The sequence below is a fragment of the Bubalus bubalis genome, chromosome 2, assembly GCF_019923935.1.
Source record: "Bubalus bubalis isolate 160015118507 breed Murrah chromosome 2, NDDB_SH_1, whole genome shotgun sequence".
In the NCBI taxonomy this organism is placed as follows: Eukaryota; Metazoa; Chordata; class Mammalia; order Artiodactyla; family Bovidae; genus Bubalus; species Bubalus bubalis.
The window spans coordinates 44,039,504-44,057,686 of NC_059158.1; the positions used below are offsets into that span (position 1 = coordinate 44,039,504).

An 18,183-nucleotide genomic window follows, 5' to 3' on the forward strand; every position below is an offset into this window, starting at 1 on the left:
AGCAGTGATGGGTGGGACCTCGCAAGGGGCGTGGTCTTCTGGGAGGAGGTGGGGCAGGGCCGGCTCGTGCAAGCAGGGCTCAGCCGGTATAATCAAGGGTCCCATCGCTAGGATGTCACGGCTGCGTGGACACGGAGCCAAGGGTCCCAGATCAGCGCCGCCCGACCCCAGAGAGTTACCGAGGAAGACCTGCCTGCAGAGGAGTCTACTGTGGGGAGGACAGGGCAGAAATGCAGGAAGCAGGGGCTGGAGGCTCCTTCCTGCAACCCAGCCCTGCGCTGATGGGGTGCATGGACCAGGAGGAGGCAGCCCTCTCCAGGGAGTCAGGAGAGAAGCCACCCTCCTGGGGAGTCCCAGCGGTCTACATGGTTTCCCCGCCCTGACAGGGACGCTGAGGGAAGTCAGGTTAAGAATCGCACCGCCCACCCCAGGGGGGACCCAGACCGGGGGAGGGACCACGCCAGCATCCCGCGGAGCCCCAGCCCACCTCAAAGGTGAGCTTGTTCTTCTCCTCGTTGGCGAAGGGCACGGCCTCGCTGACCACATTGTTGAGGTAGTCCTCCACGAACTCCATGGTGCTGGCGAACTTGTTCTTCTTGTCGTCTCGGGAGGCGTTGAGGTTGGAATCGTAGCTGGAGGAGGTGGAGGTGGCCGGGCGTGAGGGTCCCCGCGGTCTGCCCACTCCAGCCGGGCCCCGCCCGCCCTCCTCCACCCAGCTCACTCCTTGATGGTGATGGCCGTGGGGATCTCGGTCCAGAGGCGGGCGAACTTGACGGGCGTGACCAGCTCCTGGGGGTCGCGGTCCACGTGCACGTGGAGCATCAGGTGGCAGAAGGAGGCGCGCAGGTCAAAGGGCAGCATCTCGTCCGCCATGCACAGGAAGATGAGGTCGATGCCCAGCTGCTGGGAGATCTCGTCGATTGCCAGGTACTGCCGGTCCAGGCACATGCGGGCGAAGAGCTTCAGCTGGTACCTGCGGGGCAAGGAGGCCGGTGAGGACGTGGCAGGTGGGCTCTCAAGGGCTTCTAGCACATGCCTGGGCCTGCTGAAGACCGGTGCGTGCTGCGCGTGTGCTACCCAGGTGGCACTAAGAGTAAAGAACCCATTTGCCAATGCAAGAGTTATAAAGGGACGAGGGTTCAGTCCCTGGGTCGGGAAGACCCCCTGGAGAAGGGCATGGCAACCCACTCCAGTACCCTTGCCTGGAGGATCCCACGGACAGAGGGGCCTGGTGGGCTATAGGCTATAGGGTCACAGAGTCGGACACAACTGAAAGTGACTTAGCACGCGTGCACGCCTGTCCCCCCAACTTTACAATGTGGGTAATGACAGGCCCTGCCTCTCAGGGTTGTTGTGAGGCTGAACTGAGTAATCGGGTGAAGTGTTTTGACGAGTGCTGGGGACAGGGTGAGCATCTGTTGAGTGTTACCTAGTGTTCTTATTTTTTAAAATATGGATGTTGGGAAAGGGGTGTGGGTCTCTTTCAGGCCACTGCACCGAGCCTGTCCTCAGGCCAGCAAGTGCTCCTCAGGCTGCCCAGTCACGCTGACTTGGCCTCGCGGGTGAAGGAGGAGGCAGAGCACCCGCAGAAGCCGCTGGGGCTCGTCCCAGGGCAGGGCCTGGCCGAGGCCGGCTGGGGGGACCCCGGGCACCTGTAATAGCTGAGCACGTTCTCGTCGTGGGCATTGCCGGCCCGCGCCTCCTGAGCCAGCTGCCGGACACTCTTCTCGTGGTGCTCGTTGTTCTTGTCGGTCCACGTGAGCCACACTTCCTCTTCTGAGTACTCGATGCTCAGGTACTCGTGGGACTGCGCCATCTCCTTCACGGGCCGAAGCCTGTGGACGTGCGGCACCATCGATCGGAGCAGGGCCCAGAGCCCTCCCCGCCAACCACCGCAGCCACCCCTCCCGGAGCTGGGCTGAGGGCCAGCCGGCTCCCAGGTGGCTTCCCCTGTGGGAACGACCCCCAGCTCAGGACCCCAGACAGACCACGAGCTTTGGGAAGGCCAGGGCCTTGGCTCCCTCTCCTCTGTGACCCTGCCCTCCCCCACACCGTGCCGGGCACTGAGCTGGGCACACAGCAGGCTCTGGGTGTCTGCGGAGAGCAGGGCGCCTGTTCCAGCCTGAAGCCGGCCAGCGCCCCAGCTCTAAGGCGGCCGGGGAGCCGGGCAGGGGGAGCCCTGGGAAGACTGAACCGCGGGTGGGAGACAGTGCGGCCAGCTCACTCGGTCTGGATGAGAATGTCGCTGTTCTTGGGGTCCAGCACACACTTGCAGATGAGCTCCTGGGTGACGGGGATGGCGATGTGATTGGACACACACAGGTCGGACAGGTAGTCCAGGAACCTGGGGGAGGTGACAGCAGGGAGGGGCTCAGAGGCGGCCCCCTGGAGGGCACACAGGCCCCCCGCCTCCCCAGCTGGCAGCTCCAGCTCCCCGGCGCCTGCAATTTACTGCTCCTCCTCCCTTCCAGAGCTCAGAGCTGGGGCTGCGGACTCTCCCGGGAGAGGGACAACCCACGGGCATCACCCTGGGGCTAACTGCCTAGGGGCAGAGAAAAGGACGCCCAGGGGAGGAATGATATTCAAAATATTTAACTGCTTCACTGCGGGCACTGACTCGCCTGTTGGAAAAGGTTCCGGGGGCCTCCTGCTGCACCAGAGTCGACACTCTTACTGCTAAATTGGGCCAAATTTGGGGGGACTCAGGGAGGGGCTGGGGGGACCAGGGCCTCAGAGAGGGGGCAGTTTACCAACAAGTGCAGAAGGATTTCAAGATTTAACAGCCAGCATCAGCGGCTCTCTTCCCCAGGCAGAGCTGGGAGTGGGGAGGGGTGGTGGGCTGGGACCGGCGAGGGGGTCCCACCTGGGCTCCCGGTTCTTCCGCACCAGGCTGACAAAGGTCTCCACCTCTGTTTTGGTGATGTGCTTCTCCAGGAGCTTGCGGTTGTTGTGCAGCAGGGCGGTGATGGTGTCTTCGGCCAGGATGTCATAGCCAATCTGGGACTGCATCATCCCGAACTGCTTGGCGATGTGCTCCTAGGGACAGCCAGGCTAAGGGTCACAGGGAGCCCGCTCTGCTCCAGGACACTGCCTCCCGGGCCCCCAGACCCTAGGAAGTTAAAAGGGTCCAGGAGAGGACACCAGCCCCAGGCCAAGGGTGGGTTTATGTAACATAGGTATTTAGCTCCCATCTAGCTCCGTGCCAGAGTGAAACCCCCATGACGGAGGGACCCTGTTTGTTAGCAGACCAGCTACATGATTGGTGGGGCCCGGTGAAAATGAGATAGCAGACTCTTCCCAGAAATGAACCCACACACCTATGGTCAATTAATCTTCAACAGAGGAGGCAGAATATACAACAGAACGTCTCTTCAGCAAGCGTCATTGGGAAAGCTGGACAGCCATATGTAAATCAATGACCTTAGAACACACCATCTCACCAAAACTCAGCTCAAAATGGCTTAAAGACTTTAATATAAGACACAACACCATAAAATTCCTAGAAGAGATCACAGGCAAAACATTCTCTGACAAACTGTACCAGTGTTTTCTTAAGTCAGTCTCCAGAGGCAATAGAAATAAAAACAAAAATAAACAAATGGGACCTAATCAAACTTACAAACTTTTGCACAACAAAGGAAATCATAAACAAAACGAAAAGACAACCTACAGAATGGGAGAAAATATTTGCAAATGATGTGCCTGACAAGGGCTTAACTTCCAAAATACACAAATAGCTTACACAACTCAACAACAAAAAACAAACCCAATCGAAAAATGGACAGACCTACCTAAATAGACAATTCTCTAAAGAAATACAAATGACCAATAGGCACATGAAAAGATGCTCAATAACACTAATCGTTAGAGAAATGCAAATTAAAACTATTAATACAATGAGGTACCTCCTCACACCAGTCAGAATGGCCATCATTAAAAAGTCTACAAACAGCAGATGCTGGAGAGGGTATGCAGGAAAGGGAAGTCTGCCACACTGTAAGTGGGGATGTAAGGGTATGGAGGAAAGGGAAGTCTGCCACACTGTAAGTGGGGATGTAAGTTGGTGCAGCCACCATGGAAAATGGTACAGAGGTTCCTCGGAAAACTAAAACAGAATTACCATATGATCCAGGAATCCTACTCCTGGGCACATATTCAGACAAAACTATAACTAAAAAAGATACATTCACCCCTGTGTTCACAGCAGCACTATTTACAACAGCCAAGACACGCCGCCGCCGCCGCCAAGTCACTTCAGTCGTGTCCGACTCTGTGCGGCCCCATAGACGGCAGCCCACCAGGCTCCCCCGTCCCTGGGGTTCTCCAGGCAAGAACACTGGAGTGGGTTGCCATCTCCTTCTCCAAACCCAAGGATCAAACCCATGTCTCCTGCATTGGCAGGCAGATTCTTTACCACGCAGCCAGCAGGGAAACCCCACAGTGGAATACTACTCAGCCATAAAAAAGAACAAAATAACACCATTTACAGCAACACGAATGCAACTAGAAATTATCATACTAAGGGAAATTAAGAAGAGAAAGACAAATGCCATATGGTATTACTTATATGTGGAATCTAAACTATGACAGAAATGAACTCACCCATGAAACAAACAGGCTCACAGGGAACAGACTGGTGGGTGCCGGGGGAGGGGCGGGGCTGGGGGAGGGAGGGGGATGTTGGGGTTAGCTTGCATATATAGAATGCATGAACAGTAAGGTTCTAATGGACAGCACAGAGAACTCTGTTCAGTATCCTATGACAAAGCATAGTGGAAAAGAATATTTAAAAAAGGAACAGATATAACTGAAACACAGATGTATGACAGTAATTAAAAACATTATAAATCAACTATACTTCAATGAATTCAATTAGAGGTTTTTTTTTTTTAAAGAAAAGAAATAGCAGGATTCTTATTCAAAAATTAAGAATTTCAAGACAGCCACCGTGGAACGTTAAACCCAGTGTGAGGTCCCTCAAAGGACGGAGCCAGGCTGTGTGCTGTGAGGACCGGCCTACGGTCCGATCCCCTTGAGACAGCGCCTGGCACAGTGGGGTGTGCCTTGGGGAGCACATGCGGGGTGAAGGAAAGCGGGAGCACAGGAGCTGGCGGGCAGGGGGCAGCGGCGCCGGCAGCCCACCTGGTTCTTGCGGTAGTCCTCCTGGGAATGGCGCAGCACGCGGTAACACAGGCGGAACATGTGCTGGTAGGGCGCGTTCTTCTGGTCCGACAGCTCCTCCAGCCGCACCAGGGGGCCCTCGCCCCCCTTGTCACGGAACGGGGCCTTCAGAATGCCGAAGATCTAGGGACCACGGAGAGTCAGGAAGAAGCCCCGCATCTGCCCGCACCCCTCATTACCCTCAGCCTCACGCTAACCCTGCCAGGAGGCCACCCTGACATTAACCCCCAGCTGGTTCTAAGCTGGACATGGCCCCAGCCCACCCCTCACCCACTCCCCTCTCCTGGCTGGAGTCCCCAGGACACTGGCCTTGGCCGGCCCCTCCCCACCGCAAGTCCTAGTCTCAACTCAGGTCCCAGGCCTGCCTCAGCCTCTGCAGGGAGGGCTGAGGGTGGCTGCAGCTCAGGGGTCTGAGGCTAAGAGAAAAAGCAGGCCAAAGCAGGGTGGCCAGAGCTTAAGGGATCAGACGCAGGCCTGCCTTGTCCAAAAACAAGTTTAACTCGGGGACTGGGTGTGGGTGAAGAACTGTTATAGAACAGCAACCAAAGAGCCAGAATCATCCGGAATGAGAAAACCTTAGTTGGAACCTGATTGCCCCCCAAAAAAACAAGCTTTACACAGGCATTTGGGGAAAGGCCCAGAAAGCTAGTCCAGATAGGGTATTGTCACTCATTTCCTTAGGTGTGGTCGTGAGACTCTGCTCATAGAGAACGATGCTTTTACCCTTAGGAGATGCACACTGAAACGTTTAGAGGTGAGGTGCACCCTCCTTTGAGATGCGTGGACACAGGGGCGGTGTGGAGATGGAGAGTTATAGAAAGCCAGACTGGCAAAGTGGTAACGAATGTGTGTTCACTGTACTGTTCTTTCAATACCTGCTCAACATTTGAAATTTTTCATAATAAAAATTTGGAAAAAAAAAGTGTTTAAAGCACAAGTTCTCAAGCTGACATCTGCATGAAAATCCTGGCCCTACGGCTTCCAAGCTGTGGACTCGGTCAAGTGACTCCAACCTCTGCGTGCCTCGAGGGTGAAATGGGGATAATAATTAATAAGACTTCCCCTGGGTCGGGAGGATTAAATGAGGTGACGGGCACTAAGGGCGGAGGTGGCACATGGTAACAGTGCAGGAAGAGGTGATGAGGCCAACCACACCCCAGATTTTTTAAAAAATAATTTAAAAAAAATGTTTAAAGAAGTGATGAGAAAATAGCAGGGAGATCACAGCTCAGCTGGAGAGGTGAAAAGGCAAGCTCATGTCAAAAAGATGAGCTTTCCCTGGTGGCTCAGTGATAAAAAATCTGTCTGCCAATGCAGGAGACATGGGTTCGATCCGGATTTGGGAAGACCCCACATGCCATGCAGCTACTAAGCCCGTAGGCCACACCTACTGAGCCTGTGCTCTAGACGCCGGGAGCCATGACTACGGCAGCCCGCACGCCCCAGAGCCCGTGCTCTGCAACAAGGGAAGCCACCCCAAGGAGAAGCCAGAGACAGCCCATGCGCAGCAACGAAGACCCAGCACAGCCAAAAATAAAGAGAATACATATATATTAAAAAAAAAAAAATAGAAGACGTCCTGCTCGCTGGCCACGGGCCCGCCCAGCCCCAGGTGTGCGCGGCCACCTGTTTGAGGATGTTCTGCTCTCGCATCAGCTTCTGCCGCTCGCGGTTGGGCTTGGTGACCATGATGTCCAGCACGTTCTGCCCATTGTTGGGGACATCACTGACGAAAAACACCAGGTCCTCCAGCAGCTGGATAACAAACCTTCACAAAGGGACACCAGGCGAGAGGAGTGTGAAGGGCTGACCCTGGGCACCCCGAGGACCCCCTCACGTGCCCCCAGGGGCAACCAGCCCTTCCCCACAGCCAGCCCTGCCGTCACAGCCTGACACCTGCCTTCCACTTCTCTCCCAGCCTCACCCTGAGCTGCTCTCCACGCACACCCCTGCCCCCATCCACCCTGGATTCCAGAGTGCTCTCTAGACAGAGAATCCCAGGATACTCCGATCTGGAGAAAAACCAGTAGGGCACACGTGGGGTGTCTGGTGTGAAGGGCTCTTCATTTCCATCCTGACTGCCACTTACTAGCTGTGTGACCATGGACAAGTCTCTGAACCTCTCTGCGCCTCAGTCCCATCATGAGTGAAACAGGGGTAATGATGACCCCATCACAGAGCTGGTTCTTGGAGTATGCGAGCGGTGAGCCTGGGCCCCATGTCAGCCAGGGCCCTGCAGGGACTAGTCCCCGCCCGTCACCCCGCCAGCCTGTCCGGCTTCTGCTTTGACGCCTTCGTCCATGAGACGCCGACCCCAGGAGAACAAAGGCTCTTGGGGAGCCCCTGGAACCCTGCCCCTGCAGCCCACCTTCGGTCATTCTGGCTGATGAAGCCCTCGTGCAGCTTCTCCACGGCGCTGGCCAGCATGGAGCTGGCGTCATTGGCGAAGTCCAGGTCTCGGATCTCGGACACGGGAACTGACACGATGGCGAAGGCCTCCTTGTCCTCCTTGGTGGGGCAGGTGCCCAGCTGCAGGGACACAGGTCAGCAGGGCCTCCAGGGACCAACCTGGACCCCAGCCCGGCCCCCAGCCCTCAGGGCCCACACCATGAGTCGGATGGGCCGCTCCTCCTCGACATCGATGGGCACGTTGGTACTCTGGATCCATGTGTTGGTGCAGAGGTGCCGCAGCCGGACGTAAGAGTTCCTGCAGGCGGGTTGGGGCCGAGCACAGGGAGTGCGTCGCAGCACCTCCCAGCCATCTGCCGGCTCTAACCCCCGTGGCCCTGCATCTTCCTCCTGCCTCCACAGCCAGCGGCCGTGGGCCAGGGGCGCCCGTCCCCCCCAGGTGAGGAGCCAGAGGAGAGAAACCCCAGGCCCTCACACCTCGCCCGCTCTCCCCAGACCCACTCGCTCCAAGAGCCCAGGCGTGCATGCAAGCTCGGGACCCAAATTCTTTGGACAAATAAGGTTATTTACACTATTTATCCCTTTCAGTGTCAACATGCCTGCGTCTCACGTCAGAAATAGTCATGTCTTTGATTGTGAAACACAATTACCTTTCAGAAATGAAAAACAATCTGAACCTCCAAGTACATCTGGCCTCAAGATGCAGATAAAGGATTGGGTAATCCTCCCATCAGCCCTTTGATGGGTAACTCGATAATCCCACTACACAGGTGAGGATGTCTGGGCCAAGTGACCGAGTCAGCTGCCCGAGGTCAATGTTAAAGCCTGACTGACACCCAGGAAGCTTCCTGATGTTCCATCCTAAAATCTCCAGGTTGGAAGACCTTAAAGGTTAAGGAGTCCGTCCCCTGCACCCAATGTGTCCTGAGCCCCAGGCCAACTGGCTGTAAAGAACACTGGAGAGAAGGCGGCACCCAGGATGCAGGGCCCGTGGCCCAGCACATGCCAAGTTCGGCGGTGGTGAGCTCCCTACAGCTGCCTCGGATCTGGATCTCCAGAGGGATGGGTCATGCAAGGAAGGACAGAGGAGCAGGGGGTACTGGGGTCCGGTTACCAGCCCAGGCAACCCCCCCCAACCCCAGGCCCACAGTGCCCACCCACCGGGGCACGAAGGAGTCGGTCTTCTGCAGCGTGGTGGGGTCCAGCTCGAAGAGGGAAGCGATGTCGTTGCCGTGGGGCACAGCCACCAGGCGGTACTTGATCTTCTCCCCAGCGTTCCGGCGACCTGTGCGGCCTTGCGCACCCTGGGGGCGGGCACCCTGACTCAGGCAGGAGCCCTTCCCTCCTCTCAGGCCCCCTGAAACAACTCAAGATCCCACCTGAGAGGCCTTCTCCCTCCAGCCCACTTCCCAGGGTCTCATGGCCTCCCCACCCCCCAACCCCAGAGCCACGCACAGTCAGTCACCCTTCCCCGGCCCCCAAACCCTCCCCGGTCCTCACCATGCCTGCTGCCTTGGGATCAGAGGCGTCACCCTTGTAGCTGGGGTTCTCCTGCTCAGAGATTCAAGATGGGGAGCTATCCACATGATCCCCGCTCCAAAACGACCCTGGGTTGGGGCAGGCAGCCCCTACCCTCCCAGGGGTGCCCAGCCCGGCCCCAGGATTCATGCCAGCCCTGGAGGACACACCCACAAGATCACTGCCCTCCACAGACCCACAGTTGGATGGACGGACAGACACACACACACACACACACACACACACACACATACACGTCCTGATACACACAAGCCTGTGCGTCATGGACAAAGACGGATGCGGAATGTTAAGCTGCAACAGGGCTGGGAGTCGAACTCACTGCTGTAGCCCCAGGGCCCAGAACAGCTGCTGGCACAGGGCAGGAGCATCATCATACCCGTGAGACTTATCATCACCCGAGCATGACTACAAATACCGGTTAAATAGATAAATAAGCACAAATAAACAGAGTCAACAGACATGTGAGTCTGCGTGCAGGGGTGTGCCAGGCACACACGCTCGTGCATGTGTGGAAGATCAACCTGTTGGGAGTGTCTACACACCCCCAGGATGTGGGGCTGGGGCTCCCAGGATGCCCTCTGCCTCCCCACCCACCTCAGCAGCCAGGTAGTTGCCGGTGGCCAGGTGCTTGAAGCGGTAGAGGCCGTTCCAGTGGCCAGCTCCTCCACGGCACGGGTCGTGGTGGACCACCTGGGCGAGGCAGGAAGAAACGCATGGGAGGAACACTGCAGGCCCGGAGGGCTCTGGGAGGGTGGCTCTGCGATCCTCTCTGGCCCCTTGGCTGTGGAGGGGCTCAGAGGAGACAGACGCTGTGTGTGCGTGTGTGGGGGTGGGGGCGGGGGTGACCTCCCACCCGGCAGGGGCGGGGCTCTGACCTCCACCTCCCAGAGGGCGTTGGAGCTGGTGGCCGACGTGGCGGACTGGCGCAGCGTGGTGCGCAGGAACACCTGCAGCTTGCCCCTGTACTCGTCGCAAGTCAGGAACTTCTCCTGCTCCGCGTGGAACAGCCGCACCACGTCTCCCTGCAGGCGGGCTGTGGGCTCAGGGCGGCCTGGGACCCTCCCAGCAGGCGAGCCCCCCACCCCATCTTAGACGCCTTCCAGAGCCAGCAGGTACACAGAGCCCCAGCCCACCCCCGCAGAGGGCGGCCACGGGCAGGGGAAACCCCGAGTGTTCGAGCGCCCACCCTGGCAGGCACAGGCCCTGACCAGGCAGCCTGGCATCCTTGACGGAGAGGGCATGGGGCAGAGGGTAGGGGGCTTGGCTTGGAACTGTGGAGAGGCATGGGTGAGGGGAGAGAGCGCTCAGAGGATCTGTGCCCACAGCCCCTTCCCAGAAAACAAAGTGAGTTCAGCCAGGAGAGGCGTGGGTGAGGGGAGAGAGCGCTCAGAGGATCTGTGCCCACGACCCCTTCCCAGAAAACAAAGTGAGCTCAGCCAGGACTGGTAGCGGATGGAGCAGGGGTTTCGAGGCCAGAGACAGAGAAGAGGCCAGCTGGTGTGGCTGGGAACGGCCCTGGGGGTGCTGCAGCGGGTGTGGAGCCAGAGAAGGAGGTGCGTGGAGCAGGGACCGGACAGGGAGCAGAGCCGGGTGCCCGGCAGGTGGGCGCAGGCAGGCAGGGGGACCAGGAGCGGGTGGGGCAGCAGGGGAAGGGGTGTCCCCAGTCCTTACCCCTTTCAGCACCTCCTCCAGGTGGTCTCGGAACTGCATGAACAGGTTGATCTTCCAGCTGGTGTTGCAGTTCACAGAGTTGACCTGGGGAAGTACGGAGAGACCCGTGAGGCTGGGCAGGCCCCCAGCCCCTGGGGAGTGGGCGGGGCTGAAGGCCCTGAGTGGGTGAGGGGAGACCAGCCCAGCGCCCATGAATGAGCACAGGGAGGGGGTGTCTGCCCCCAACCAGGGCCCCTAGGCCCCAGCCCACCTGCCCTGGGGCAGCCACCCTGTGGGCTGGAGAATGTGGGCAAACGCTGGGAGACAGGAAGAGGGTCGGGAAGGCCCACCCAGCCCCTCCAGTGGTAGACAGGACCAGAGGGAGCAACCCTGCGGGGAGGGGGTGTGTAGACACTCCTCCCCTGCAGGGTCGGCCCAATGAGACTACCAACTAGGGTCCCCGGACTCTTTAATCTACAGAAATTAATAAGAAGCCAAACAACCAGTTCAGACAAGGCTTTAGCGGGATTCATGCTGCAGCCCTAGATAGCAAAAACAAGTCCCAGGTGCCCTGCTAGCTCGTCTTCTAAAGGGTGAGAGTGGGGTGGCTCCATGGGCCGGGCCAGAGGCGTGGCTCGCCCCCTCGCTGGTGCCCCGTGCAGCAATCACACCCAGTACCTGGCTTTCGCTCCCAGTATCTCAGAAATAGCAGCTGGATTTTGGCCTTTTTGTATCCTACTGTTTCTAACTGCTCCAACTGTGAATGTATGCTGTTACGCTCAGTCTCAGTTTCTTTGGATTTTGTTGCTCGAGAGACGTTTGGCCAGGTGCAGGCCCTCCTGCAACGCGTCCCAGGCCCCAGCCTACCTCAGCCCACCTCTCTCTCCCCCGCCCCGCTCACCTCCTTGCAGCCAGCGTTATCGCTGAGCTCGTAATTGCTGGCGTGCAGAGGCTGCCCGGCGTTGACAGGATTCAGGATCACCTTGTCCCCCACAACCACCTACGGGGACGGACGGAGCAGGGTGAGGGTGCGGAGGGCGGGGCCCCCAGGCTTCTCTCTGGTCACTCTGGCCCCTGAGAAACGGGCCTGGGCTCGTGCAGCACCCCCGCCAAGGACCCTGTAGAAGGCCCCCCGGAGCTGCGGCCTGTGCCCTCCAGCAGGGCCCTCCCCCCAGGCCATCCTCACGTTGTCCCCGTTGCTCCGCAGCTTCCAGAAGGGCTGGATGAAGAGCCAGGAGCCCTCGTTGCCCGTGGCATCCAGCGTCACCCTCATGGCGTTCTTCTCCAGCAGGGCCGGCAGCCGCTTGTTGACGGTCAGATACTTGTTACTCTTCATGTGCAGGAGCTGGGGGGCAGGGCGGGGGTGAGGTCACCCCAGGAGGCCGGCCCATCAGAGCAGGGGGTGCACAGGACCCTTGGACACACAGGACACAAACACGACCACACACACACTCACACCACACCCAGTCTGGCATCCAGGTGATCACACAAAAAAGCCCTGCTCTAAACACCGTACTCGTATTAGCTCCCGTAATCCTGTAACAGCTGGAGAAAAGTATTTACTATTGCTGGCCTGATCGTCCTGATGGGGCAAAGAGAGGTCCAGGGAAGGGAAGCAACTCGCCCAGGCCACAGAAGCATGACATGAGCCTGGCCCCCGGGGCTCCAGGCCCTGCGCTGTGACCCCCGTGCTGTACACACACACACCCGTGGACACAGCTCACAAGCACCGTGCACACGCAGAGGTGGGCGGGCAGTCGTCCCATGGGCCGGCCGGGTGCTGCCCCTCAGCCCACACCCACCCGCCCCGCACCTGGATGACGCTGCCGTACTTCACGACGTCCCCGTGCACCTTCTTGTTCTCCGTGTCGTTCTGCTTCTGCTCCATCTGGGCTGCGTGCTGCACAGACACACGCCACGGTGGAGGCCGGGCCCAGGAGCCCACTTCTAGAGGGGCACGACCCCCCCTCATCCACAGGCCCTGCCACTGCACCCAGAGTGACCCCCCTCCCGCCCACCCCAGGCCATCTGCCCTGTTCCTCCCGCTGCTATGGGAGAATGAGGCTCAGAGTGCAGAGGGGCAGCCTGGGCACCCAGCAGTCAGCCCGGGGCCCTAGGTCCCTCCTCTCTGCCCCCTTCCCACCACCTAACTCTGGTGGAGGGCAGCCAACAGACCCCTGAGCCCCCTACAGCCCCAACACCCCCAGCAGATAGCCGAAGGCTGGGCTTCCTCCCCCATCACACCAGAGTCCTGGGGCCGTGACTCAGAACCCCTGGCCTGGCCCCGCTAGTGTGCTGGGCACCACGTACTCCTCCTCCTCCTCCTCCCGCTCCTCTGCGACTCTCCCTCCCCAGCACCGCATGTGCTCCCAGCCCACCGCCTCCAGGGAGCCTTCCCTGACGGGCCACATCCAACTCTGAAGGATCCGGCTCCGGTCCTCCAGGATTTGGTTTGCCTCCCATTAAGGACACCTTTTTAGGCTCTTCTGTCCCATTAGCCTGGAAGCTGCCTGAGGATACGCTGTGCCTCCTCCATCAGATTTGGGGGAAGGGGTCCTGCTGGGGGTGGGGGGCGCTGTCTCCTCCATCAGACCAGCTCTCCTTAAAGCAGCGGTCCCTCTGCCCCTCCATCTCCTCAGTCCCGTTATCCAGGCCTCAGGCCTGAAGCTGCTGGGAGGGTGGCTGCGGGGGCGCCGTGCCAGGCACCACGTGACTTTGCACAAACCTCAGCGCCTGGCTGTGTGAGCACGTGTGGTGCTGAGGATCTGCACACGCGTGAATGCCCCACACCCTGCCAGACCCACAGCCCAGTCTGGGCCTACAGCGGCAGCAGGGAAGAAGCTTTCGACAGCCCCCAGCGGGGGTGAAGACGGTCTCGGGTAAAACAGAGCTCAGCAGCCCACACCCAGCCCCCTCCTTCCAGCACGGCTCACAGCTGTGGAGCGGGCCCTCTCTTTTCCCATTTCACACCCACCTCCTGGGGAAGGGGATACTGGAAGCAAGGCCGGCCTGGTGGTGGGAGCAGGTTGGGCCCCAGGCCCAGGGGAGGGTCCCAGCAGCACGCTACAATGCTGACCCCAGTGAAGCCTCCCACTCGCTTCCACTGGACTGGGGGCCCTGAGCTCGGTCCGGAGAGAACTACCCAGGATGTGAACCGAGAGGCCTGAGGGCCACCACTGGGCCCTCACACCACGCAACAACGTGGATCAGAGACCCAGGGACCATCTAAGCCCCGTGCCAACTCATAGGATGGCCACAACGGCCTAGTCCCCCCGAAGGGCCCCAGGCTCCAACTGTACAGAATGAGGGGCGAGGCTAAGACTAGTTCTCAGATCAGGTTCGCTGAAACCACTTCTCTAGAAGCCCCTGTAACTCCATGTACAGTTGCCCAGGATTCTCACTGCACTACGATGTCCCGCTGAAGGCCTAGCTAAGACCCGCTGAAGGCAGTCCACAGCTCACTGCGCCACGGGTCCTGGGACAGGGCTGCACCGGCCTGGAGGAGGAGACGCTTGCCTCTAACTGGCACAGAGCGGCGGATGAGTGGGCTTCTGGCCGGGCTCAGACCCCCCACCTCCTTCACAGCGACACACACCAGTCTCTGGCCGCATGGGTCAAACCTCAGGACTCAGCCACTAGGCCCTATCGGCTCCAATGAGCGGCAGCCCTGTGAGTGTGCCCGGGTTCGTGAGACACACGGGCAAGTGGACACCCACATGCCCAGACCTGTAACTTCTGCAGCAGCACTACGTCGGCGATCTTCTCCTTGTCCTGCTTGGTCTGCTTGGCCTTCCAGTACTGCTTCTGGGCCGAGTAGCGGTTCATGGGACACACCTTGAAGAGGCAGTCTGGGGGGTGGGGGAGCAGAAGGAGGGAGATCAGTTCACACGGGGCTCCGGCAAGACCCCAGCCTGCAGCTCTGCCCGCAAACCCCGCCTCTGCTCTGCCCCCCACCACTGCCCCTGGCCCCACCGGGGTGAAGAGGCAGTATTGGAAGACCCCCAGAGAAGTTGAAGCATCCCGGATCGTGCTGAGTAGGATGGAGGGGCTGGGAAGCAGGTCTGAGAACAGGCCCTCACCTGGGGATGGACGCGTGCCCTCTTCCCCGCGGGAAGTTTATCAGAAGCCCTTAGGACCCCTCCTGTGCCCGGTCTGGGTCCAGGTTTTGTACTCTGGCGGCCAACAGTTCACAGCAGCAGCCCTCTCTGGCCCATCACTATCTTGCCCACGGTTCCCTGGGAAGTTATCAATACATCCCCCGCCCCAGAGGTGGCTTCCATCCCACGGCAGGAGGAGGAGACTGTCTGTTGGTCCCTATGGGATCAACCTGAGGCCTCTCTTTCCCTGAAACCACCTCCTTGCTCGGCTCGTCCCTGCCCTGTAGGAGCCAGACTCCCTGATACTCCGCCTGGGACCCCTTCTTCATAATTCTCCCTTTTAGGCTCTGATTCTAGCAAATTCAACCTAAGACAGAGACAATTAAAATTCCAGAAATAGGTTCTTTATTAGCTGGTTTTTATTTTGGAAATAGATACAACGTCAATGATTTTCGTAAGCCCAAACTCCAGAAAGAATGTTTAGGTTTTTCTACCTATGGAAAGGAGGCATGAGTTGGAAAACCCTAAAGTGTGGTGGGAAGAGACAGAAGGATTTGGGGTGCGGTGAAACGCTGGCATGGGGACAGGGCCTGTCTGACAATACCACAGGCCATACTGTGAGGCAGCTCTCCGTCACAGGAGAGAATCCCAGGAAAGCACAGGACTGAGCTCATGGCCTCTAAGACCCCTCTCAGGCTGCAGTGCTGTGCCTCCCTGATCGGCAGCAATACAGGAGGAAGACTGTCGTGCTGGGAACCCAGACAGGGCTCCCGGGGGTGCAGATCAGAGACGGGGCACCCCACCACCACCGTCAGGCCCCTCCCTCTAGCCTTTAAGGGAAGGCTATATTCCCCACTCTGGTCAAAGCTAGTCCTACAACCCCTGGAAACTAAAAACAAAACTGGGGTTTCTGCCTAGCCCACAGCAGGCAGAGGCCCCTGGTCATCAGGAAGGGGAACCAAGTGAGGCAAAGTTCAGAGAACACAGAACTTCCTTGAACACAGGGGAAAAGACAACTGCATAAGCAGACGGAGCCCCCGAGGGCTGCCCTAGCTCGCCCACCCTGGTACCACCAGCATGAGAGGGCATCACTTTGGAAACACTCAGTTCTTTGCCCAGAGTACGTCTTTACAGGGTTCTGCCCAACCTTCAAGAAGCTGGGGGGTCACCCCTCCACGAAGTCCTCCTGCTTCTCCAGGCTAAATGGGAGTTTTCAGGGCTCCTGGTCCCCTGGTCACCACATTATAGCTCCCAGTAGGAGTTGGGGGAGCACGGTGTTTTAGAAATGGGAGGGGGTGATCTTTGTTGTCCCAACCAGTGAGATGACAGCTAGCCTGTAGTGGGCAGGACAGGGATGCTAGGCACCAGCGCCCTAACAGAAAGGGGTCCCACCCGCTCACAGATGGATGCTGTGGGCGCACTCTGGGCCCAGCGTGGTGCGCATATACAGTCTTTTTTGCATGCTTTTAGCAAACACTGCCTTTCCCAAGAATGCAGCTGTGATACAAACAGGGATCTGTGTTGTCCTTTGTGTTGTTCAAACCTCACAGGGAGATTTGTGCTGTTTCAGAGAAGGTATCACATGGCTGCACCCACCACCTCCATTTGTGGCCGCGGTACTCGTTTCAGAGGCCGGTTCTGACTACTGCCAAGAGTCTCCTAGTTGTGCCCAAGATTTCCTTCTAAAATCTGTGTGTTACTTGCTTATCTCTGCTGTCCTTCTTTTTCTCCTGTCATGCTTGGGGCATTACACTGTCCCTGTTCCCTACCCACAAACCCTCCCCCCACAACGCCGCCCCCCCCACGCTCCAGGCTCACTCAGATCCTGGCCCTACACCCCCCCATTTTACATTACATAAATATGCATATGAATTGACTGTATTGTTTTTTAATTCCACTTTATAATATTAAACGGAGGCTCTGAGTCTGGCTGGCTGGTCTACTTAGACAGGAGGGGGCAGTCCAGGCCCTGAGTGAGCCTGGAGCTGGAGAGGGCAGCAAGCCCACGGCCCTGGAGATGGGATGCAACCCGCCCCTCCCCACCCAGCTGACGCCCGCCACACCCAAAGCAGAAAGGAGAAAAGGAGGGGAGACAACGCTGCCCCGGGTGCCTGAAAGCAGAGTTTTCACTCTTCTGACCTGACTCACCGAGGAGAGAGATTGCGCGGTCACTGTTTCATGAAACAAATGGGGACAGCCTGTCCCCGGTGGTGAGTAGGCGCTAAGCCTGACAGGGCAGAGAACCCTGGTTATAATCCATTCCGGACCCACCTCACCAGAAAACAACAAAAGCAACCAGATTTCTCAAACATGTATTATTTTAAGACTTCTTAAAGAACTGAGGACTTCCCTGGTGGCTCAGTGGTAAAGAAGCTGCCTGCCAATGCAGGAGACATAAGAGACGCACATTCGATCCTTGGGTGGGGAAGATCCCCGGAGGAGGGCATGGCAACCCACTCCAGTAGTCTTGCCTGGAGAACCCCATGGACAGAGCAGCCTGGCGGGCTATGGTCCGCAGGGTCACAAAGAGTCGGACACGACTGAAGCAACTTAGCACACGCCAAGAACTGAGTGAGGGGTCATCCAGCCAGAACAGAAGATCAAAGGGGAACCAAGGAGGTATGTAAACACCCAAGCGACTTTACTGGGCATCTGTTGAGTTCAGAGAACACGAACTCTTATCTGGACGGCTTTGCCTGGTGACAAGGCAGATATTCAAGCCCAGGCCCAGGGAAGGTGGGAAGTATAACAGGAGACCCTCCCTTTAAAAGCTGGAACTTCAAAGGGCTACACCCCCAGCATGGGTTGACCCCAGAGAACAGCTCCTAACCACAGAGTCTCTTGGATGGTGCCAGGAACCCCAAACTCAAGCCTGGCTTCAGGCTCGCGTCTTGGACAGGCAGTGTCCCCAGGAATCTGGGGACAGGATATCCACGCCCTCTCTGCAGGAAGATACCATCATCCTAGTCCACAACCCCTCAGACCAGATGTTCAAATGCAATGACCCATATACAGTCAAAGATAACCAGGAATTCCTGGGAGCCAGATGTCACAAGAGAAAACAAACCCACAAAGCAAGACACTAGAAACAGACACGAAGAGACTTCAGAAACAGCCATCGTCTGTAAAATTCTGCTTAAATCAATAAAGGAAAGCTTGAGGATCTCTGTAGAGAAACAGGAAACTATGAAATGTGTCCCACCTAGACAGCATATTAAAAAGCAGAGACATTACTTTGTCAACAAAGGTCCATCTAGTCAAGGCTATGGTTTTTCCTGTGGTCATGTATGGATGTGAGAGTTGGACT

General features: G+C 58.0%; 1 protein-coding gene across 2 annotated transcripts in view; it reads right to left on the reverse strand.

The window, feature by feature from the left end:
• ITPR3 (inositol 1,4,5-trisphosphate receptor type 3) overlaps nucleotides 1-18,183 on the reverse strand; it is a 68,274-nt gene that overhangs the window by 26,401 nt on the left and 23,690 nt on the right. The window contains exons 3-20 of one of the 2 annotated variants that reach the window (XM_025271569.3): nucleotides 14,506-14,627; nucleotides 12,593-12,679; nucleotides 11,966-12,124; nucleotides 11,681-11,779; nucleotides 10,801-10,884; nucleotides 10,005-10,151; nucleotides 9,724-9,819; nucleotides 9,091-9,141; nucleotides 8,752-8,894; nucleotides 7,789-7,888; nucleotides 7,550-7,710; nucleotides 6,808-6,949; nucleotides 5,143-5,304; nucleotides 2,864-3,036; nucleotides 2,225-2,344; nucleotides 1,653-1,835; nucleotides 722-973; nucleotides 488-632 (exon numbers count right to left, since the gene is read on the reverse strand). In XM_025271569.3, the coding sequence (XP_025127354.2) occupies nucleotides 488-632; nucleotides 722-973; nucleotides 1,653-1,835; nucleotides 2,225-2,344; nucleotides 2,864-3,036; nucleotides 5,143-5,304; nucleotides 6,808-6,949; nucleotides 7,550-7,710; nucleotides 7,789-7,888; nucleotides 8,752-8,894; nucleotides 9,091-9,141; nucleotides 9,724-9,819; nucleotides 10,005-10,151; nucleotides 10,801-10,884; nucleotides 11,681-11,779; nucleotides 11,966-12,124; nucleotides 12,593-12,679; nucleotides 14,506-14,627 (2,426 nt within the window). Of the gene's footprint in view, nucleotides 1-483; nucleotides 633-721; nucleotides 974-1,652; nucleotides 1,836-2,224; nucleotides 2,345-2,863; nucleotides 3,037-5,142; nucleotides 5,305-6,807; nucleotides 6,950-7,549; nucleotides 7,711-7,788; nucleotides 7,889-8,751; nucleotides 8,895-9,090; nucleotides 9,142-9,723; nucleotides 9,820-10,004; nucleotides 10,152-10,800; nucleotides 10,885-11,680; nucleotides 11,780-11,965; nucleotides 12,125-12,592; nucleotides 12,680-14,505; nucleotides 14,628-18,183 lie in introns of both variants that reach the window. The other variant, XM_044931257.2, reaches the window with a different exon arrangement.